Below are 24,496 nucleotides of genomic sequence, written 5' to 3'. Positions count from 1 at the left end.
ATGCTTGGATCGACGGTGCGCCATCAAATGGGAACCCCTTTTATAACAAGCCCCGCAGTCTTCACACTTGAACGGCCTTTCGTCTGTATGTTTAACCATGTGGATCTTGGGCTGAGCGGCACTCGGCCACCCAGTCCCGCACGTGTCACACAGGTACGCCTCTTGCCCTGTGTGTTTATACAAATGCCATTTAAGATATGCCTTTTGATAGAATTTCTTCCCGCACACGGGGCACGGGAGACCACCCGTATGCCTCAATGTATGTGTTCTGAAGTAGTCTTTTGTGCTGCACCGTTTCCCGCAGTAAGGCTGATCTTTATGTGTGCGCATGTGCAGAATGACGTGAGCTGGGTATTTGAAGCTTTTCCCACACATTTCACAAATGCGTGGTGATGCACTTGCTGTGTGAACTTTTTTATGATTATTCAGCTGGCCTGGCTTTGCATAACATTTCTGACAGGCAGTGCACTGGTACAGTTTTTTGTTCCGTTGATGTTGTAGCAATTCGCACAACCTTACAAAGGCTCTCTTACACACAGGGCAGGGATATGAGCCTCGAACTTGATGCGACTTTGAATAGTGCTTTCTAAGGAGGAGAACGTTTGGGAAGTTCTTCATACACATGGTGCACTTGATAATGCGAGATGGAGTCAGCGAACCATCGGCACAGCTTTCTGGGTCTGCAGCTTCACCTCCTTTTGTCTGAGAACTTTTCTCAGCGTGGCTCTCATTGGCAGATTTGGCAGATTGAAAAAGACAAGCGCTTATTAATAAAAGGTTTGCTTTTGTTTTATTCTTTCTTTGAAGAGCTCCTGTGGAACATCTGCTCTGGTGCTGCTGGAAATGCTTGTAATAAGTGAAACGTTGGCCAGATTCCCGACATGTCAGGAATGATTTAGAGGCCTGAGATTCGGCAGGTGAGTCTGCGACAGCTGCATCTTCCTGGCTGTTTTGATATGTGTTGCACGAGAAATTCTCCTTTGTGAAGGTATTCTTCTTCTGTGGGTGTTCGTTTAAAACTCTGCCTTTACCTTCTTGGTCCGTCTCACACTCTCCACGACTCTCAATGTCTTTCTCACAACAAGAACTAAAGCGAGGGCTCTGTTCAGTGTGGCCTCTCATGTGGTTTGTCAAGTCAGCAGAACAAGTAAATATTTCCATACAAGAGGAGCAAGTTTTGATGAGGCTGCTTCTTTCACAAGGGTCGGAAGTTACCGATTCCTGTAGTGTAGTATCTGAGATGGAAGGCTCAGTTTTTGTCTCTTCTGTCGCGACAGCTCTGATTGGTTCGGAGTGATCAGCTGAGCTTGTCGAACACAGTGGATTTGTCTTTGTGTGTTTTTCACTTCTAACCACACAAATGCTTTGGTGGTCGTCAAAATTCTCTCTGTGAGTGAAAACCTTCCCACAGACATGGCAAACAAGACAATCATTAGACTGCTCAAAGTTTGGGGGAATATTCAGATGTGACTGGTTGTGAGTTGATGTCCCTGCCAATGACGGAGGTTCATTCTCACTTTCGTAGGAATTATTCTCGATGGGAATCTTGGGATCAGGATGATGTTCAGTCTTGTGCCGTTTTAGTTTGCAACAGGAACCACACTCCTGGCCACAAACACGACACTTGAAAGTTCCTGATAATTTCTTTTTTTAGAGTTTTTGAATGGTGAAACCCCTCATCTTCCACATCATCATCATTATTAGACTCAGTTTCATCAAAAGGTTGAAGTATTATTTCAATAAAAGCACCTTATTGTTCAGTCAAATCATTAAGTTGCTCATTTGTCTCTACATTCTCTATCTGAAATGACCTCCTCGAAGTTCTCTTCTTTTTCCTTTTTAGGCTGATTTTCAAGTGAGTTGTCAATACAAACAGAGCCAGCTATAACAGCTGTGTCATCTTCATCCACCTCAACCTTTGGTAGGTGAAAAGACAGGCTGGAGAGGATGCGGTCATCGCCAGCAGAACGCAGAGCTATGAAAAAAAAAGACAAAATCGCCCATCAATTTAAAATGGAATTACAGTAAAAGTATATGATTTTTCTTTATGGGATCTAGCTGTTCTTGTGGTTGAGCATGAAATGCTGAAAACTTTGCCAATGGTTGAAAATTCCTATCAAAGAACAACCTTGTGGAACTTCCTGCTCATGATGTTTGTGATGCTGAATCAGGTTATTCAGATGCTCAGGTTGATTCACAAAGTCTGCACACTCTTTCAAGGTAGCCGGGGAGAGCCTGAGCCAAAGAGAAGTCTAGGAAAAGAACAAAACAAAAATCAAGCCACAGGAGTCACAGTATGTCGACATATTTTTCATCCTTTGAATAACAATAATATTATTATACCATCGAAATGTTTCCTGCGTGAACAGCTGCAACACCCTGACCCCACAGCATGATCAAGCCATGCCTGTGCTTAACAACTGGAGTTGTTATTGTTTGAAAATTTTACACCATTTCCTCTCTAAAAATTCCTGTAGTCCTGACAACCAACGGTTCTTTTTCTTTTTTTTTAAACTTGAATTTACAGGACTGGTTTCCAAATGCATCAAACCATGTATTGAGAATGAGGAGTCACGTGACTCCGGTCGGCCGGTCGGCCATGTTGGCAAAAGAATCTATTGGTTGCCAGGGGCAACGCCATTAACTTAACGGATATCTTCCCGCATTTGTCATTTCGGCAGGGCAGAGACTAATACAAAAGAAAGAAAGAAAGCAAAGCAATGCAGAGAGATAAGGCGAAAGAAAAGGGACCTTACAGGGACAAGCTTATTACAAGCGCAAAGCAGCGGTATTTGGAGAAACTGTCCAGCATCCAAAATATTGATCCTTACGAGCTCCCTGCAGCAGGTCAGACACCTGCTCTCCCTGATGCTGCATCCATTTAGGAAACCTAAAATAACGTATTTCGTTGTTCCTATGTTTCCCAAACGTATTGTGTGAGGTACTGGAACAGTTCTTCACACAGCATTGATTTCCAGACATGTTCTTGCAATTCCGTACTGTTTACACTTACTGATTTAAAAACACACGCGTACAATGTAAACGAACGGAGAGAACGGCGTTTTCTCGCTAGCATTCTGCCAACATGGCGGATAGGGGCGGGGCTCTGTACTATGACGACAACTCCTCATTCTCAATAGATATCTATTTGCAAACTTTGTGATGAGGGCACAGCTCATGCTTCCACCTCATGACTGATGAAAATCATATTTGTGTAGATAGAGCATCCCCACTGTAGTTTGCTTAATTCTTCTAAAAGTCTTGTGCAGTCCAACAGTGGTTTTGATTTGCCTTTCTAACAATCCTACAGGCATGTTTCTGAAAGTTGATTTGGTCTTCCAGACTTCAACTTGACCTTGAACATACCTGTCATTTCCTTATTAAAAATCCCAAAATGAGGAAAGCATTTTCAACCTGAAAATCAGGCAACCTGAAAATGATTTGTTATGTTCCTAAAGTCTTCCTTTGACCTGTAAGCATCCCTCCTTTTGATTTTTAGAGTGCTCGCCAGCTGTTTAGGGGAGCTGCTGATTCTTATGACATGGTTTGAACAGTAAGAGTTTTTATGAGGTCTTGGAATTTCCAATCGAATAGTGTTTCTTATCAATGACTGTGAATGAGCCAAAGCCCAAACAAACTCAACCGAGACCTTCTTTCAAATTAATCTGAGAGTTCATTGGGTGCCCAATCTTTTGCATGGTGATCCTTTTCTTTTTTGTTCACGATTGCAAAACAAAAGGAACTCACTGGTCTTGCTGAAAATGTTGAAAAGAATGCATCATCTGAGATCTGCTCATCTTTTACCCATCCAACTCATCACAGTAACACAGATTTTGACCCAAACTTTTGCATGCAGCTGTATAAAACAACTACAAAAAGGTACAATTAATGTGCTCTTAAGCCAGCAGGTTCACTAACTTATATTTCCTAGAAGTTATCAAGTGTCAGGTACTCACTTGTTCAAGGCTGGGAACAGGCAGCAGCCTCTGCAGATTGAAGAGGAATTTTCTCATTATGTCCTATAGGGCTGAGTCGTATTTAGGGCCAAACACTGTTGGGAAGATTTTCTGAAATAAGAACAAAAGCAAGAAAAATAAAAAATAAAAGTCTTTGCTCTGTATCGCAAATGACTGAAGGAATCAAATAAAAGTAACCAGTTTGAATGAACTAAAACTGAACGCATAACTAAGAAATTGAAAAAAACCCACCTGAAAAAAACGTAGCCCTCTGGTATTTGTCGCCTACAAGTGTGCGAACAAGCTTCAGAAAGTTTGTAATGGATGCTTCTGCCTCCAATCTAGACATCTTAAAAAAGGAGAGGGAAAAAGAAAAATGCGTAAGGAGGGGCAAATTACACAAAGAGCCACAGAGATTTAAGAAGAGACTCTACCTCTGTGTCCTGCTCTGTAATGTAGCCATTTATTTTAGTCAGATGACACTGAATGGTCGGTGGATGGGCAAAATCACTACGGCATAACTCTAGCACCACCTGTAGGTACACCAAGAGAACAGACACCTTCTTCAAATAAAGTCACAGATGAGGTCCCGAGAGGTAGATCGCATCACTAAATGGAATCATACTGCACGTGAGAAATGAAGCTATACAAGGACCATGAGTGTGCAGTTAGGGCGAGTGGTTTGTTACATACATATACTGATCATATTTACTTGAGTTAGCACTGACCAAACAATATGGACAAAACAATTACAAGCATTTACATGTGATTTTAATTTTCAATGTAATCAAAGCTGTTTTAAGTGTTGAGGTTTTGCCTCAATGTGATAACAACCTTAGTTTGACGTACCAAAACTATGTTGTTTAAGTTGAAATGGCTTGACCATCAAATGCAGTCTTTAGGACGTGGGGGTCTTTTTCTTCTTTCGTTCAGGTAGGTTAAACTATCAGACAAGCAGCGATGGGAAAACCATTTGAACCCCCAACACACTTTTTCCTAAAGGGACTTTTTTGTTTTTGATGACATCTTTGTTGTTGCTCTGTTTTATAAAAACTTAACCATGTGGGCTGTTGTCTATCCAATGCTGTTATATTTTGCCCCTCAGGGCCACGAGACCCCTCACTCAAAAGCAGGCAAACTACATTTATTCATTACGACCACCTTTGCAGAATGGCCACTATTGTCAGGGTTCATCTCCCATGTAGATAACAAGTCTGCAGCAAAGACATCTTTTATCATATTCTTACCCTTGCACATAGGCCCATAACTAGCTGTATCCTCTCTGTGTAAGTGAGCAGCTCAGGGACCGTTTCCAACACTGTGGCAACAAATTCCTCCAGCAGATCGTAGTACTTCACAGCTCCCTGCTTCAAAATCTCCCACAGAGCTGCAGATACGAGCTGCAGAGGAGGCACAAATGAGTCGGAGCGAAGACAGGGGAAGAGAATCTGTCGAGACAAATGCGACCAATTACCACAAGAAAATTATAAAAGACATTTTGTACAATACTACATTTTTTAGCACAATTTTGACTATGTGAGTTCCTATTTTTTTTATTTTTTTTTTAGGAGAAAGAGAGGACCTTGTGGCTCAAAAGGTTCAGCTGAGTGTTGCACATGAACTATGATGTATTTATATGCTCATTTTGGCATAATAGGCATAGTGGTTTAAGCAATGAAGTCATGTGTCAACACTGACTATACACACTGCATCGTTACACACAAACATGGAACAATCTTCAGATTTCATTATTAGATTTCTGTGGTATAGAAAGCACAAATACTATGTGCTCTGTAAATTCTGTTTTGAGATGAAAAAGCCACAACAACCAACCTGAAATTGACACCGCCATTTAGCTGAGAGATGTTGTTTATAATATTGCCAACTGTCGCCACAAGATGGCAGCATTGTGGCGGAAACTGAAGTAAGCTGGGCAGCTCTGAAGTGAGTAGGCTTCCAACAGTTGCTACGGCATCATATGTTGGCATTTTCTTTTCTTTTGATTAATGTTTATGGCAATTTGTGGAGTAAATACTGCGTTAAATTTGAATGTTTATCATTCATACTGCTTATTATGCAGTTCAAAACAGTGCCATATGCTGTTGGTGATTTACTTTATCAATGGCGCCTTTTTACAGAAATTCCAAATGAGAGGAAACGTATCGTGCCAAACAAAAAAAAAATCCAAAAAAGCATCTTATCACAATCCCTGACAGTCAGCAGTGGTACTCATGAACATTTATGTTGGTTTCAGTAGTTGAGCTGAATAAAGTTCAGTGACTTCAAAGCACAAAACAAAACAAACAAACAAACAAACAAACAAACAAACAAAAAAAAACTACCAGTTGCATTTGCTTCTTTCTAAGCTCTTTGACATTTGTCCTTCTCCTGCCCTGCATGAATTTATTCCAAAATGTACATCATGGTTTCACAAGCGTTTCAATCTGAGGCCTTTATATAATCGCAAAAGCTAATGGAGCTCGATGTTGAAGGTGGAGAAAAGAACTCATCCTCAGATTAAAGTCGTCTTTTTCGCAGAGGAAAAAGCACTGTCAATCTTTTACAATCTGATCATCTTTCACATTATGTCAAGGAAATGTGGTGCCATCTTATTATGAGAAAGTAAGGCGGCTAATGATGCAGAGAGAGCGTAACAGATGGGAAGAAGCAAAGAGATACATGAAGAATGGGAACAGCAGATTTGTAGTGACAGGCTGCTCAGTCGGAAGTTGTAAGATTTGTTTAGTCCAAATCCTGCGCTACAGCCATGGAAACCAGTTCAAATCCAAAGCGTTAGATAACTGGCACAGCAAACTCTCCCACGAGCAAAACACTGCCAATTTTACAGCTTCCTTTAAAGACATTTCAATAGTGGTTATAGAATGCCAGTTTGCCATGGTCACCAAATACAAAAGAACTAACATTTTCCAAATATTCATGAAATCAACACTGTGACCCCGTAAATCAATCAGATGCAAGTCCAAGAGGATTAAATCAAATACTTCCTACAGGCTTTTGGTGTGCTTACCGTTACAGTTGAAATGCAATCGTGACAGCTTGTGACAAGAATGTTGTCCTCCCCATGAGCAACCATCCCAGATCTAACATGTGAACAGCTTTCAAGTTGCCATGGATTCGCAGCACAACAGACGTTAAAAGGTGGCAGAATGACCAGCAAAAATCATCCAGCTGCACAGCATCTCAACCAGCGTGAAAACCTGTTTCGGTGTGATTTTATTGACACAATTCACTTGTTCACAATTCACCATTTTCTCTGAAATCTTTTCATACACCGCGCGGTTGCGATAGGAGACTTTCAGTTTGCGCTGTACGGGCTCTTCGGCCCAAATTGCGATCAAACGTTGTGTTTCACTTGGGCTCCATGCACGGGAATCCATATTTCCTTGCTCTCAGGACATTAGGCATTGTTTACGGTGCTCGCCGTCTCGACTTTATGACGCAATTGGCGCTCAAGAAATACGTACTTCCGCTTAAACAGGCGATGTTGATGTATGTCTATCTATGGGTTTGGAGAGCGGTGCTAGAGTATGGTCTCGAGAACACATTCCGTTCATTTATTGAGAATGAATATGTACCCTTGGCGCGATATGCGCCCAGATTCAAGAAAATTAGATTTTAAAATTAGTGGATTTTTGGTTCATCTGTGATTTTATAAGATGATTTCCTGCCTATTATTATTATCATCATCATCATAAGAAGCTCCTTTAAGTATTCTATTAAGGGATTGAAAGATTCAGAGTAGTTTGAAAAGACTCGGTTCATTAAACAATTTACTGTACAGCAAAATAAGACAAGAAATAAAAGAATAATCAAAATAAATAGATAAGTCAAACAAGAAGAAAGCAGAATGTACAATCAAATCTAAAGCCGGGTGGATGAAGGTAAAGAAGAAAAAAGGCTTAATATTGTTGTTTAGAAAGCTTGGCAGGATAAAACATCATTTTAAAACTCTAATCAGAGAAGGCAATGACTGCTTGGACTCAACAGCAAATGAAACACACCTATATATTACCTTTCTAATATTACAAGCTAAACTTTGACTATATCTGAAAAAGAAAAGAAAATGGTAAACATGGTTGATTTTAATGTAGATAAGGGTCAAAGGGATATTTACTTTGGGTGTATATGGAAAATTGATAATCAAATGGTTAAGGTCCCCCAGAGAAAAGCGCCCGATACTGCATTCCCAGGGAATGGGAATTGTTATAGAATTTCTTTTGTGAATTTGATTCACCTTTTTAAAAATTCCGTATGAAAGTATCATTATTCCATTTATGAATTCTGTTATACTGGAGCCCATCTGGTATACTGACCTGGCCAAGACAACAACGAGTGTTTCACGCAAGCATAGCACACTGAGACTGTACAGGGCTGGTGAACATCAGAGACACTGCACAGGATGAAATAAGGAAGAAACATGGCCCCCAGTGATGAACGGCTAAGTGAGTGCCTCGGGCAGCTGAAACCCAGTGAAGGGGTAAGGAGGAGCAGGAACCATCCTAAAAGCATAAGCCCCAGCACATATGTAACACAGATTGAATAAAGTGGCAGATATCAAGAAGTCCTATCAGTAGCTAAAAAAGGCTGGTCTGAAAGAACAGGCTCTGTAAGATGCAGGCAATTACAGCATACAAGGACCACCATAACCAACATGCTGGAGTGGTACACAGGAACATTTGTGCTGAGTATGGGTTTGAATCATCAAAGTGAAAGTGGAGGAGAGGACCCAAAGTTGAAAAAAAAATTACATTAAGATAACACACACAAGACATTTGCAGTTTGTTAAACTTTAATTCATAAATGAGCAAGACAGTGAGTGAAACTCTGCACTAAAAAGTAGGCAACTCAGGGACTGAGGGCAAGTAGTGCACCATGGTGGGAGTAAATCTGTGTGCCTCTGTACCTCATTTCAGAGAGGGCTTTGATGCCACTGGAATAAGCTGTAGCTCATTGAAGGAACATCAAAGATACCTCCGCCCCAACAGCCCTAAGTCCACAATCAGTCACAGCTCTGCAGGAAATTCAGGAAATGCCCTGGGGTCCTTTATCTTTTCCATTATTTACGGCTCATTAACCGGCCATTAATATTAGCAATTACCCAAGAATGTGCACAATGACTTTAGGAATCAACTGAGTTGCTATTTGGAATTTGCGAAATAAGGACAGAATATTTAATGCAGCTTTAGGCTGAGCTCTTTTAATTTTAGTTATGTTCCGTCTTATCACCAACCTAAATCCCATTTTTTGTTTTTTAATTCTCTGAGCTTCTCTGGTATTATGCTATTTCACGTTACCTATGACTTATATTTGACTTCTAAATATTAGAATTTTTTACTTTTTTGCTGCTATAATCAGTAAGTGTGCAGGCACTTGTGAATTATAAATCTTTAAACTGTTTTTTAACTGCGTCAGTTTCCAGTATTTATCTTGATCTGATTAAAAACAATTCTCACTGAGGAGGATCAGCTCATGTGACTGAAGTGTTTACATGAGACATTTTTATTCTGACTGGAAGTTTAATCTCATCAAAAGTGATCCATGTACTGATAGACAAAAGCAATTTTATTTTTCCTGATGTGTATTATTTAGAACACTCCTTGAACAGATTGCTGTAGATGTAAATATATATATAGGTAAATGGGCATTATCAGGGTGATAGTTTCTTACATGCTATTGTTGAAGATGCTTGACACAAGGAAGCTGCAAAATCTGAACATTTTCAATACACCTTTATTATACGGGGACCATCTTACTGAATTGTCTTACAGTACTTAATGGGTCTCACGGACTCCATTCTACAAATTCTACGTTCTTTTGGAATATGGGTTTATGCTCCCTGAGATGCAATGCACAACACAAACAACAACAAAACATAAAGCCCAACAACACTAAATGAAACAAATTCATTTCAAGGAAAACAAAGCAGAAACAATATGATACATATATTATCTGTTTTTATGTTCCTTTTTTTTAATGTTTTGTTTAGTGGAAAGCTGTATTTTATTATATGCCTACATGCTTTCTTAAACTTTGTCGGTCTTAGATTTTGTTATTGAGTTTGGCATCTTATAGGCTAGTCATCATCTTCATCATCATCATCATAATACTCCTTCATTGCGCTTCCTCGTCCTTTGTCAGCCTCATTTGTCTTTTCAGTCGATGTTTTCACATACAATGCAGTTAATATCAAGGTGAAATGTGATTGCTGATTGTGCCAACAGCATACTTGCTATATGCGGTGAATGTTTGTTATAGGGTGCAGCTCGACAACGACAGCAGGGATTCTGTAGATAGAGAGGCAACTTTTCCTCCGTCAATGCTGGCCTATTAGAAGAGCGCACTCTGCAGCCAATCACAGGCACTAGCACTCACTGCTCAGTTCTACTAATCGTGGATTAGCCACAATCGACTGCAGTCCACAGCTCTAGGACGGAAAGATAGTCACTGCAATTGTCTACTCAGGCTCTAACATATTATTAGCTCTCTTGGGTTTTGCGGCTGGGCTTTTTTTTTCCTCAGCGGCTGCGACTTTTGTCTTGCGCAACCAAGCAGGCTGCACATCTGAGGATCCCAGGTAAAGGTGTGGGGAAACGGCAGAGAGGAGCGATCGATTTGTGCTAGATATAATCTGCTGCTGTAGGTCAGGCAAGACTCAATTGATGGCCCCTTAATATACACCTACGACGTAGTACAATCGCGCGCCGAGAGCGCTGGACCGCGTCCCCATGTTCAAGACGATCAATTACCCGGCGGTGGATCCTGCGCCCACCATCATGCGCGGCGCTTGGCTCACCACGGCGTGCCGAGAAAACACGCCCGTGGCGGTGGAGAAACCCAAGAAAAAGCCGTTCAGCCTGGTCAAAATAATGTCTCTGAGCAACAAGAAGGGGCACATCCAGCATCCGCACCACCACCACAACAACAACATGCCTTTTACGATCCACTGTCAAATCGGGAGAGAAATAAAGCACATTTGCAGCAATTGCAGCCGCGGGAACGACACACAGGACGGTGAGTAGGCTTGTGTGGTTTCACCCATAGTAGCCTTGCAGCATGCCATCCACGGTAGGTTTTTCCTCGTTATCTGGCGATGGCTGTGCCTCTGGGCTTCATATGCGCGTTTTGATCTGCAGTCTTCTTAAATGTCTTTCTGCGACTGAGCTTCTTGTTAGTTGGTCGATGTGTACCATTTGGCATTAAAACGACTCGACAATGCAATCATTTACTGTTGATGTTTTGGAAACTGTATCTAAACGGATCAGAACTTCTCACTGCAGGGCTGGTCTCTTACTTGTAGCCTACAGCTGAATGTCGGTTTGCGACACAAAAACATGCTGGCGAATTAATTGGAAACGTTTTGCATCATATGCCTGTTTAGATGTCATCATTGAGGCATAAAGCTATGCAGCTTGTTTGCACAAAGCCATATTTAGATTGGTGTCATTACATCATCACTCAGCCATCTTGGTACCAAACAAGTGTTTTTAATTAAAATCAGCCACAGTGTGCCATGGCAGTGGAGAATGTAGGTTAAGTACAACACCATGGAAATACTTGTGTAGGACTGTGGTAAAGAAAAAAGGTTTCCTATCTTGAAAACATGGCACTGTAAACGCAATAAGTGGGACGCTTACTGTAGAAAACAATCTCCTCCTTTTTCTTTTCACTTTGCAGAGTGAACTCATTTTCCCCCTGGCAGGATTTTGTCCAGATTGACATCATGTAGGCCACTTAGACTATGCTTCTGTGTTCCCTCTTGGCAAATGCTTCAGTAAAACAACATAAGATAGATGGTGTATTTGTGGAACTCTTGGATGGAGAATTTACAGACTGTTCATATTAGAAAGCACAACGATTACTTTAATGAAATGTTTCAAGACCATGTTTGTTTCCAAAGTGTAATGTATGATGGAGTGATGGAGCCTTAAAAGAAACGTTTTATGTTCCAAGCCAATATTTAGGTTCTTCATTTTACTGTCATAGAAGTTTCTGAACTGCCATCATTGTCCCAGTTGCGTACGACAACTGTCACATGGATGTTACTCTGCTTCGAGTTGGTTTCTTTCTCTATCTGGCCTTCAGACATCTAATAAAGCAATTTGAATCCCTGCTCCATTCAATTAGCATTGACTGTAAAGTTATTTATAGAGTTGTGGTTTGCAGGATTGCTAAGATGGTGAGCTCTTGGGCTCCGCAGCTTTCAAGCAATGGTGTGTGGGACTGATGTTTTCACTGCATTACTGTCACATTATTTATCCTACTTCTGTCCCATTTCCCCAGGCAGAAGGTTGCCCTGTTATGTGATAATGTGTTGGCAAATATTATGAATGTGATGTTTGCATTAACTGACAGCATGTCATGGGGGACATCTCATCCAATGTGGTGACACTGACAGCTAGACATGAGATGCCGTGCTAGAGGTCATCTTTCACATCAAGATCCTTGACCTTCAACACTTAGTCTTTTCTTGGGTGTTGGCCCAAGACTATCCTATTTTTCTGTCAACTTGTGCTTTAGGCTAGTGCTTGAAGGATTGTAAAAGAATAATTTAAGTGTTGTAGTAACTTCTGGGCTATTTATTTTTTTTTAAATCTCAGCAAATGGAATTCTCTTTTATTAATAAGTTTAGAGACTGTTTTTGTAGAAGTTGGCACAATTATTGTGAAATGATTTTGCATTCCAATGAAACTGAAGGCAGAGATGGTTTAAAAACTAGTTTGAAGCAAGCGGAATGAATGGATGCCAATGCCTGTCTAGAACTTATATTGGGTAAGTTTCTGTTAGAAATGTGAAAACATGGATCCGTAAGTGTATCTGAAAATGCTCTACTAAGTTCCTAATCAGTCAAGATTGCTGCATTTGAACTACTTGAGTGTCCTGGCCACTTTTCACAGTTTGCATGAATATATATTGAGACTGACTTAAGTTCTGCAGTGCGAAGACTAAAGGGCACGTGATTTAGAGACTGACCGATTTGGAGTTTTTTTGAATATCTGATGCCGATTGTTTAAAGAGCAGGGTGGCTGACGGAAGAAAACCAGTGTAGATGTCATACTGTCGTTGATTTGTTTTCACTATCCTAAAAAGAACACTTGGATAAATAGGATGCAAAACTGCTGAACATAAGTTAGCACAACACATAACACAGCATCATCTGCTTTTAAGTAGATCAATTCTGCATGTCATAACTCAACAAATGTCCACATCAAAAGCAAATACGTTTCAACATTGACGAGGCTGCTGTTGTTTCCACACACTTTTGTTCATCAACATTGTAAAATGATAAGTGGATAACTTTGTAAAGGTGGGAGAAAAAGAAAACCATCCAATTCTGATTATCCCGAAACGTTAACAAGGTGGTTGGTTTGTTTAAGTCAGGGTTGTGTAAAAATGTTTTTTTTTTTTTTTTTTTTTTTTTTTTAAATTCTAGTTAGTTATTCTTTGTTGTTATTTTTTGTCATTTCTAATGATAACCTGCCATCTGTTCTCTCATCACATGGGTCGATGATGTCACTTTGCCGTGTGCGTCCTCTTCAGATTTGCAGCAGTTTGTAGCCCTTTGCATTTGCATCAGATTCTTTGTTCTAATAGTTTGTCTTGGGACAAAATGCTTTACATTCTTTGCTTTTGATGTCAGACTGTACTTTAAAGTCAGAAGGCAGGGCTTTGTGAATATTTCATGAAGAGAAGAAACAGTCCGCTTTAATGAGGTGCTTATCAGTCTGTTTAGTGTGTTTTGGCAAGTCATGCCAACTGCTCAGTGTGGAGCAGCCTCAAACTGTTTCTACTCTAAGCATATTCTGCATAATGATATTTGACAAGCAGGTTTGTTTATGCTCATGGTTCAGCCTCATTCAGTTAATACAGAATTTAGAAGTGTACTTGGCACAGAATCTTGCTGCTGGTATATTTTCAGGATTGAGGCTTTCTGCTGCTTTTTACTGTTTGTTCCCCTGAAGGACAGATTACCGGAATATCACCTCCTTTGCGTCCTCACCTGAACCAGACTCTGCTTTTATTTATCACATTTTCTGTTGTTTTTTTTCCCCTCTTTACAGCTGAGGAGGTAGAGAGGCTTGCTGCCATGCGCTCCGAGTCCTTGCTCTCTGGCACCCACACTCCGCCCATCCGTCATCGAAGCAAGTTTGCCACTCTGGGACGACTCCTCAAACCCTGGAAATGGAGGAAGAAGAAGAGTGAGAAGTTCAAGCAGACTTCCGCTGGTACATGGAATTTTTTGAAAAGATTTGTTGGTTCGAGTGCAAAAGAAAAACACATACAGATGTCACACTTATAACAGCTGGGGTATTTGGATGTTCAATGTAGATCCTTTATTCAAAATGGAAGCTTTTAAGCTTTGGTGTCCCGTCTGATAGAAAATGCAGCAAATTGAATTGATATAGGTGTAGCATCAGAGTTTCATGTTTTGAGGTCTCTTTAGAGCTCCTTTGATCTCGCAGCCTAGCGTTGTTAGGGGGTGAGTGAAGGACACAGTCTCTTTAGATGTGGCTGTGGCTGTGTTTGCCTTTCGATCACTGACACATCCTAAATTCTACTGTCAGCCTGCTGGATGGGAAGAGGCAGTTTGTCAGACTGTGTGTCATAGGACGAGCAATTACTCAGGGACCTGTATCCGGTTGGAACAGGACAGGATTTTTTGATGTTAGCTATATGAAATTAAGAGTTTCCTGATGTGATTGCTGAATGATTCAGTCTCTGTTGATTTGAATATGTTGTCTATTACAAATGTTTTTTTTTTTTTTTATCCTCATCTTGCTCTGTTTTCCCTATCGGAAGCACTACACATTCAATTTTGGTTCATTCTACCCTTCAGTTATGGTTTGATCCGAGTTTGCGCCTCCATCCCTAACATTTTCCCCTTCATGATCCGTGGTGTTTTCAGCTGGATACAGAAGAGCTGATGAAATATATGTTTTAGCTTTAGATGCTTGACTTTTTGATGTTTTACTGTAATACAGCAGAGTGTCTACTTGATAAAACAATGATGGAGATGCTGTGTGCTCATTGGTACATTCATGTATGCCCTTTGATAACAGCATCTCCCCTGTTGTGGTGAAGAACAATAATCAAGAGCCTGCAACAAAAGATGCTTTTTTTTTTTTTCTAGCGTTGATGCGCAGTGGAGCTGAGAGAAGCGGCTCTTTTCATCATTTTTGTCATCCACTTGTTTTCCTTTTGTTTTTTTTGCATAATGCTGCTGTTCTCCAAATAATTCTGCAGCCACCGTGATTCTATACAGTTCTTTTTTTATGGCCAGTTGCAATACCATACCTCCCTGGACTGGCTCGTGTTTAAAAAAAAAATAAATAAATTAAAAAAAAATGTTTTATTATATTTTGCAGATTGTGTCAGAAGCAGTATCGGTACTCAGGCAGATGCTTCAGATAAATAGACAGCACTACAACGTACAGTACTATGTCGCATGGACTGACTCTTAAAGCCTCAAAGAAGTGGGATGTGGCCTGCACTTCTGCAGCAAGCAGCGCCAGCGCAGTAAATTGAAGTGGCAGCAGAGAATGTGAAGCCAACAGCATTTTCTACAGAGATTTAAAGCCGCAACAATCACTGGCTCGAACAACTCGGAGTATGTGTGATGTATTTCACATTGCAACAGACCTTCAGAAAATAACACCAAACTCTGCAGTTCCACTTAAGAGTTTCAGTTGGCTGTTTTTTGTTATATGGCCGCCTCCTCATTGTTAGCTGTTAGCTCGCTCTGGATTCTCATTTCTTTCTGCCTGTTTATCTGACAGTATCAGGAAACATTCCTTTTTTGGGGATTTTGAAAAGCATATAGCTTGAATCGGACTGCATAGTGCTGCGGGGGTTTGCACTGTCGCCTTGGGGCAAGAAGGTTCCTCGTTTAATGCCAAGCTGAGGTCTTTCTGTTTGTTTTTCTCATGCATGCCATGCAGGGGTTCTTTCCGGGTACTCCCACTGTCCGAAAACATGCATGTTAGGTTAATTTGTGTCTCTAAAAACTGTCCCGAGGAGTGAGTGTGTGGTTGTTTGTCTCTGTGTGGCTCTGTGATGGACTGGCGACCCGTCCAGGGTGTACACAGCCTCAGGCCCGATGACCGCTGGGTGGGCTCCAGACCCCCCGCGACCCGACCAACGGATTAAGCGAGTATAGAAAATGGATGGATGGTAGAAAATCGTATGAAACCACTGCAAGATTCTGTGGCCAGTTGTGAACTTGGTTGGTTGTTCTAACGCTTTTTTTTAGCAGACACCTCGAGTTAAAAGGAACTGTAGGTCAATTGTTAGTCTGTTAGTCAGGAAAAATTCCCTGAGTGGTTGAACTTTACTTTAATCTGATTAGAAAAAGGTTGATGTGAAAGGAGTATTCGTTCCTGCTTCCCTCCTCTCATTTTGGACTCTAATGACGTAATTTCTTGTCTCTGTAGTTGTCTCAGATACCTTAATGTTGATTATGTATCTTGCGTCAGTAGGAAGCAGACCAGCCACAGGGTATGCAGATGTTGTCGTGGATAATTGGACACTGAGCATGATAGAGGATTATAGATGTGGTGTGATATTAAGCAGATGAATTCCAGCTTTGGAGGAGGGCACTCTTCACCTCAGGGAGGGTAAGGACTGCAGTGTCTCAATTCGCTCAGTCAATTTTCCCAGCAAGCTCGTATCAGGAAGAGATCTAACTTAGCAGAGGTTTATCAAATGAGCAGGCATTTGGTACTCTGATGCTATCTTGGTGTCTGTTTTTAATCCAATTAGTAGATTTTCCAATTAACATTAGTCAACTAAGTGCTGTGTTCCAGCTGTTTTTTTTTTTTTTTTATGGTAATGACAGACACAAATGCTCATATACAGTTTGCAGGGGGAAAAAAAGCACATGTTCTCACATGGCCATCTAACATAGGTATCCAGGTTTTCTTTAGCCATGCCTGAGCTTTTCATGCATGAGCTCCACATTGATTTTAAAAACTGAAAGTTTTAATGCGGTATTCTTTGTGAAGCTCATAGAATTGCCTCTGTTAAAGGCTCCACTTTGAGCTACCGAGCCTTAGGGTAGGATGTGTTCTGACTGGGTCACTTCACAGTGGAATACTTTTATATATGTATATACTGTGTATATATATATATATATATATTTTTTTTTTCTTTTTTTATTCTAAAAAACGAAGTTCTGTTCTGTTCTGAAATCAATAGAGGATGTGCTTGGATATGCCACTTTAATTTATTATGCTCTCAGCTGAGTCTCCCTTATGAGTGTCTATTTTCTCATCCTTGTACGGTTTTGATTGGCCGGAGACCTCTCTTGGGCCGTGGTAGCCAACTACATAAAACTTGATTTACAGGCAATTCATTATAATTTATTATTTTTTTTTTTTAATCAAATCAAATTTATTTGTATAGCACATTTCATGTACAAACAGTTCAAAGTTCTTTACATAAAATAAAAGCATTGCAGCAGGGAGTGGAAGAAGCATTAAAATATAAAAAAGAATATAAAGAGAAACAAATAAAATCATTTAAATGAATTTAAAAACAAGCAACAGTCTAGATAAGTTAAAAGATATTGTGCAGATTTCATGCATAAACACATGAGAAAAGAAATGTTTTTAACCTGGATTTAAAAATGTCTACATTTGGTGAAAGTTTAATCTCCACTGGCAGCTTGTTCCACTTGTTTGCAGCTAACAGCTAAATGCTGCTTCTCCATGTTTAGTCTGGACTCTGGACTGGACCAGCTGACCTGAGTCCTTGGATCTAAGAGCTCTGCTAGGTTTATATTCTCTGAACATATCACAGATGTATTTTGGCCCTAAACCATTCTGGGATTTGTAAACCATCAGCAGACTTAAAATCTATTCTGTGACTGACTGGAAGCCAGTGTAAAGATTTTAAAACTGGTGTGATGTGTTCAGATCTCTTAGTCCGGGTTAAAACTCTAGCAGCAGCGTTCTGGATGAGCTGCAGATGTTTAATGCTCTTTTTGGGAATTCCAGTTAAAAGAGCATTACAGTAATCAAGTCTACTGGAGATGAATGCATGGATGAGTTTCTCCTGGTCTTTTTGGGAGAGGAAACCTTTAATTCTGTTGATGTGGCTGCTGAAAGTCAGATCTGAGTCTATCAACACTCAGAGGTTACGAACTTGGTCAGTGATTGTAAGGTCCCGAGTCTCAAGATATTTACCAACGCTGACCCTCTTCTCTTTGCTCCCAAACAAAATGATCTCAGTTTTGTCTTCATTTAATTGTAGAAAATTCTCTCTCATCCAGGTGTTTACTTCCTCCAGACACTGACACAGTACATCTGCTGGGCTGCAGCTGATGCAGCTTTCATGTTTTTGAAAAAAAAAATGTTTTAATTGAGTCTGTGTACCCCAGGTGCACATCCAGGTAATACTGCATTTTACATGATGTTTTGCCATCCACTTATATTTGTTATTAAAGTTAGATATTTAGTGGGACTAGCATGTCCTTCCCTTAATAGTTGTGATGAAATAAATTTTCTCTTTAAAATTATTTATTTTTTCCAAGAATGGACATTGTTTCGGTATGATGCTCAGCAAGCTTTCGACTAGTGTCCACTTCAGTTTTACCAATTACCTCTTTTGTTTGAAAATCTGATGACATGATATTTTCATTAAAGCTTTTGAGTTAATAGTATTGCGTAAGTGTGCGCGGACATAGCAGTTATGTCATAAAGCTTTGAGTAATTGCTTTTCATTTTGGATGAAACGACAGAGTAATCCCCAAGCATCTTACTGCACTGCCAGCCTAGTATTGACCTTTAGCCCTGGGTTTCACCACTCTGGTAAAGAATTGTTGCTGATGTTTAAGAGATTACACTATTGCAGATCACGATCGTCAAATTCTCATTAAAGCTGACTTGTGTGAGACTCTTTCAGACTGAAGCGGCATTGTATGATCTGGATATATAAGAAAATCTGTTCAGTCATAACCACATGAGGCATCAATGAAAATTTGACTGAAAAAGCAAACCTGATTATGCCTTGTTCAGTGTATTTTGTGGTTTTGTTATTCAATTAAATTCAATTTTGTTGGTATTGCGCCAATTTACAGCAAATGCCATCTCAAGGCACTCCAAAGATGCAATCCGATTCAAGCAAATTAGAATCTAATTAATTGTAATCCAATTAATTAAATTCAAAATTAGTCCAATTCATAATTTAAGCCTATTCAGAAAAAGTAACCTAGCTAAGGAAACGAACAGGTTACACCGAAACTTGTCGTTGATATGAGTCTCGGCCTATGGCAGCATAACTATGAGCTGTTTTAAGCCTAATCTTAAAGTTAGAGAAGGTGTCTGCTTCCAGGAAATATACTGGCAGCTGGTTCCACAAGAGAGGGGCCTGATAACTGAAGGCCTTACCTCCCATTCTACTTTTAGAAACTCTCGGAACAACAAGTAGACCTGCAGTCTGAGAGCGAAGTGCTCTGTTTGGAAAAGATTGCATTACAAGATCTTTAAGACATGATGGAGCTTGGTCATTAAGCACTTTATATGTGGGGAGAAGAATTTTAAATTCGATTCTGAATTTAACAGGGAGCCAGTGAAGAGAAGCTAAAAATAGAGAAATCTGATCTCTGCTGCTAGTTGCCATCAGAACTTTTCAGAGAATTTCTTTGGACAGGCCAATCATAAAGAATTACAGTAGTCCAATCTAGAAGCTAAGGAAATGCTGTCTAGAGTAAGTATATAACTTGACAGTTTCTCCCTGAAGCGTTCGGGTCCAAAGGCAACATTTTCAGTTTTGTCTGAATTTCGGAGCAGAAAAGTCCGAGTGGTCTCAGTTATGTACACCCGCACCAAAAAAAAAGATAAAAGAATAAAGAAAAAGATCATTTAAGTTTTAGTAAATGCATACAGTTGAGCCCTCCTAAATGAATTGGCTGCTTTCACGCTCAGACTCAAAGAGTTGACCCAGAATCAACACAGCTCAATCTTTCTGACTATTTACTTTCCCCTTGATATACTTGACCTAATGTTTAATTAGGTCCCTCTTGGGAAGGAAAATCAGTTTTTGATGGAGCTGTTTCATTAGCATTCCAAAATAGCATTTATAAATGGCACAGTTTACTTAGATTTACACTATCCTCAATTTGACATATCCTGGGACTCCAGTGATGATGACTCTTTTTGTGGGAATTAATGGTGATATTTTGGGAATTTTAATGTATGGATGGATGGATGGATGGATGGGTAGATAGATTTCCTGTCTTTCCAAGTTTTCATGTATGGACTGATATCCTGGAAGAACTCATAATGGAGTGTACCATTAGATCTTAACATGCTCTCCTGCGGTATTTATGAGCACTAAATGTCACACTATCCACATAATTGCACCATAGGCATCATTGGCTGACATTTGTGTGACTCTTCTTTGTTTGTTTGTTTTTTTTTCTCAGCAGCTTGTACTGTTTTGTGACCAAGGACAATTTAAGGTGATTCCATGTACGTACTGTAATGGTATTTTCATAAAACTGCTCTGAGGGTGTGCTAACATTGAACACATTGGCCCCTGATAGAGCAGGTAGAATCCGAACCCTTGGGTCATACAAAGCACAGATGGCTGTTATCTTCCTCATAAGCACAAGCTCTGGTACAGAAGCCTGCAGGGAGTCTTCTGTGCACTGTGCTCAAGAGTTGTTGCACATCCTCATTTTACATTCTTAACTGGTTCCCATGCAGTGTAAGACTAAAATAACCAGCGGGGTTGTTTGATGCTTTTGTTCAGGCAACTGATGGGAAAGGTGCCTCATCTTTTGAAGCCCAAAAATAGAAGCACAGTGGCATGGTACATTTGATCTCGTGCATTATGTATTGCGATGAGAAGTTTTGCTCTTTATCTTAATCATGACCCAGTTTTTTTCTCTTTTTTTTATTTATTTATTTTTTTATTAAGGCAATTTATATTTGTTGAGATTAAAATATTTAGGATTCAGTAAGTTTACACTGTGGCTCGGTGTTAGATAGAGGAGCGGCAATGGTAAAATACCAAAGGATGTATTGAATTTATTTAGTGCAGGATCCAGAAATGACTTAATTCCTGCTGGTTTAATCAGTTGTGAAAAGCCTCTACAAGCCACAACTCATGATAGTGGAACTGTTTACCTTGCCTGGTCACATTTTCTACTCACCAGAGATGCGCTTACAAATTTTAGTGAAGTATTAGAAATCCTACGTTTTTCTCTGATGTGGTGAGAGCAAAGCCTGAAAGTAGGTCTCTGCTGAAACAAATGTATTTTTTTGCAGACTTGTGACGGGAAAGCCTAATATTACTGAATGTGACTGTAAACTGACAATACCTCTGCGGTTGCATGAATTGATGGATATGGATAGATGTATTGCATAAAAAACAAAAACTTGTTTGCTGAGCTGTTAACCAAGTAGTATTCAGTGAGATTTTTAGGTCAGTTCAGCTGCGGATGACTCAGACTGTGTTGATAGTGTTGATGCTGTTGACCAGGTCAGATCTATTTTATGCGACTGCTAAGCTCCTTTTTAAAAAGGTTTGTAGGCATATTGTGCTACTATGGCAACTAGTAGCCATGAGCTGTTTTTCTAATATCTGTCATATCATGAGATCATATAATGCTTTTCAGGCTTTTCTCTTAGCTTCAGCGTGTCATCATCGACATTAAGCCTTACGGGTACATATCTTGCTCAGTCGGGTTTCAAATACCCATCTTCAGTGTAACCCTTTTGGCTCCGAAAAGGCCAAAATGTTGTCGGTCAGTAAAGGTTTCAAAATATGTATTTGGCAAAGTAATGGGTGACATGGTGGCAATGTTACACCGTAACATGAGTAAACCAAGCCCACTTTGTTAAGATGTTGATTTGAATGAATCGGTCTCCCTAGGCTAAACCGTGGACCAATTCTTTTGTATGTTAAACGGTCTTTTTCTCTACATTCTCAGCTCTGGAGAGGAAGATGTCATTGCGACAGAGCAGAGATGAGCTCATCAAGAGAGGGGTGCTGAAGGAAATCTTTGAAAAAGGTGAGCTAATTTCATGCAGTTGCGGTCTGATTTGGCAGAGCTGGAAACTGCCTCGGATTTAACGCGAAACTACAAAAGGGATAGACGTTGTGTGTTAAATTGGAAGGTCTCTCATCCCATCTCTTCATTAATCAGAAGTCTCTGATGTTCACTCGTCAAGATTTTACATGGGGCATCTTGAGATACAATCTTTCATTATAGGAATTTGTAGCATTTTATTAACCCTCTAAACCTTTTGATCTTAATTTGCTGTGCCTTAGACGTGCCACATTCAAAGCAAGAGCGAAAGCTATATTTGAGTCCGACAGCAGGCTGTTCCATGCCTCGGGGCATAAAAACAAAGTTGGAAAAGCTGTAAAAGTTCACTGACTCTTGCCAACTTGTGAAGAGAGAAGATAAGGAGCCATTTGTTCTTATTCTTATTTTCTGTAATGCTATAAATTTGGCCAAATTCAATTCTGCTGAAACTGCAGTCTGTCTTCCCAGTAACTGAACTTAGGATGGTCTATAAACAAATCCATCCCTTTAGAAAAGACCTCAAATGTAAGCCCTTAAGTTCCAATTTTCATATATATATATTTATAAAAACAAAATCTAGAGACAAACCTTTTATCCTGATTTCAGGAGCATTATTCTCATTTACAGTTTGAAAAACTGCTCAGTCGCGATCCAATGGAACACATGTGGCTCTGTAGGAGAATACATTGTTTTTGAGCAGCGTCGGAATATGTCAGTGTTAAAAAATGATAATTTAAAACCAAAAAAATGTTTCGGAACTGTGCCAGAGAAGCAAAAGTTCTGTCAAACTGCTTCTCTATCATTGCTCCAAAGTCTGGTGTGAGCTGATTTAAAAACCTCTGGGGTTGTTGAAAGAGACTTAACCCACGTTGTTTCAGAAAGTTTCCCGAATTCATTTTTAAAAAAGTTTGTTTTGACTGACCCTGGGGTGGAAAAGGATTGGGAAGTGAAACGCATTTTTGGTGTTGATGCTGTTTATTTTCTTGTTCTATTCTAGCAACTGTTGAATTCCGATCCTCGATGGATGGCAGCATCAGCACTCAGGACTCAATTAAGACATCTATGGTCCTGCCCACCAAGAAATCTGTCACTTATGCAGGCGAGCATCAGGATATCCCTGCCAAGCCACCGCTTTACCACAAACAGCCTCCAGCTCTCCCTCCGAAGCCTTTCTCAAGGATCCCAAACCATAGCACAGGTCAGCTTCAGGTTTACTTCAATCTAAAGATTCCAGGCAGCGTTTCCCTGAGTTTTTAATAAATAGACTATTGACTGAATTTCTTATAGGTTGCCTCTTTACGTTAGACTGTCAAAAACTGTTGTTGAGTTGTGACAGCTAGTTCTTTAAACTGTACCTGCGTTGCCACACATGTTCATAGGATTACAGTAATCTCATTAAACCCCCCTTTGGTTAGCTCTGCTGGGCTCTCTCTGTCATTGTCAATCTGTTGTCAGAGGGAAGTGGCATTACTCTGGCCTAATTCCCACCACTCCGCACTGACGTCTGAGCCATATCTGATCATCAATGAGCTGTGGTTATCTGCCTGCACTGGCAAGCTGCAGTGGATGCCATTTGACACACAATTTTCAGCAATGCTTATTACTGTCCTTTATTTCCTTTCAAGATTCTTACCAGCCAATGAAGTTGCCCTACATGCCAGGGGGAAAGCATTCTCCACCCCTTCCTCCCAAGAAAGTGATGATTTGTGTGCCTCCAGGGGGGCTGGACTCATCCCCTTCTCCATCCCCTAACCCCCTGAGCACACACGCGCCAAAGTGTCCCCCTCCACAGGGTGTGCCGACTCACCACGGCACCCTGCTGCCCTCTCAGCTCGCCGGACTCTCCGGGCTTCACCAGAGCCACGGTCACCCACTCCAGCTTCAGTACGGCAGCCTGCACACCCCTAGTCGCATTATTGAGGAGCTCAATAAAACCCTGGCATTGTCCCTGCAGAGGTTTGAAAGGTTAGTAGCCATCAGCGCTCATCATTAAATCTGAATGTGGGAAGGCAGGGATGGATTATGGATTGGCCTCTATCAGCTTGTCTGTACATCACATGTTAAAATCTTGGTTGAATTTTGACTGAACGTCAAATATGCTTGTAGAAAATCAAAAAGGCAGATCTTATCTTACAAATCTCTAGTTTCACGCAGGTTTTTCTAAAACTTTTCTGGGGGAATGCTTTCTCAACAAAGATTAGTTTTTGTTATCTTATGAGCCTCTGGTCATTATGATGAAATGAATCTCGTATAACACAATGCTGTTGCTAAATCATCACTAAACAGAGTAATTAATTAAGAGAGGCCTTGGATATTAGTATAGCTAGGCCTGTCTAGAAGCATTGAATTTTTTTATTTTTATTTATTTATTTATTTTTTGTGGGAACCTACTGTAAAATATATTCTGGTGTTATTGAGGTCGCGTCCTGCCAGCTCTGTTGTACAGGTCTAAATCGGCACACTGCCTCACAGGGCAGCATGGCCTGAT

The 24,496-nt window shown here is 40.3% G+C and overlaps 1 protein-coding gene across 2 annotated transcripts in view; it reads left to right on the top strand.

Annotated features, from left to right (window-relative positions):
• The window catches only part of LOC142398994 (phosphatase and actin regulator 1-like), a 48,756-nt gene that overhangs the window by 10,605 nt on the left and 13,655 nt on the right, over positions 1–24,496 (top strand). The window contains exons 1-5 of one of the 2 annotated variants that reach the window (XM_075483302.1): positions 10,407–10,988; positions 14,036–14,200; positions 21,910–21,990; positions 23,006–23,206; positions 23,634–23,973. In XM_075483302.1, the coding sequence (XP_075339417.1) occupies positions 10,703–10,988; positions 14,036–14,200; positions 21,910–21,990; positions 23,006–23,206; positions 23,634–23,973 (1,073 nt within the window). In that variant the 5' untranslated portion in view covers positions 10,407–10,702. Of the gene's footprint in view, positions 1–10,406; positions 10,989–14,035; positions 14,201–21,909; positions 21,991–23,005; positions 23,207–23,633; positions 23,974–24,496 lie in introns of those variants that run through there. The other variant, XM_075483303.1, reaches the window with a different exon arrangement.

Source organism: Odontesthes bonariensis, chromosome 14 (genome assembly GCF_027942865.1).
Source record: "Odontesthes bonariensis isolate fOdoBon6 chromosome 14, fOdoBon6.hap1, whole genome shotgun sequence".
Lineage (NCBI taxonomy): Eukaryota > Metazoa > Chordata > Actinopteri > Atheriniformes > Atherinopsidae > Odontesthes > Odontesthes bonariensis.
The sequence above is the reverse complement of the archived record's forward strand: the minus strand, read 5'-3'. Positions and strand labels throughout refer to the sequence as shown.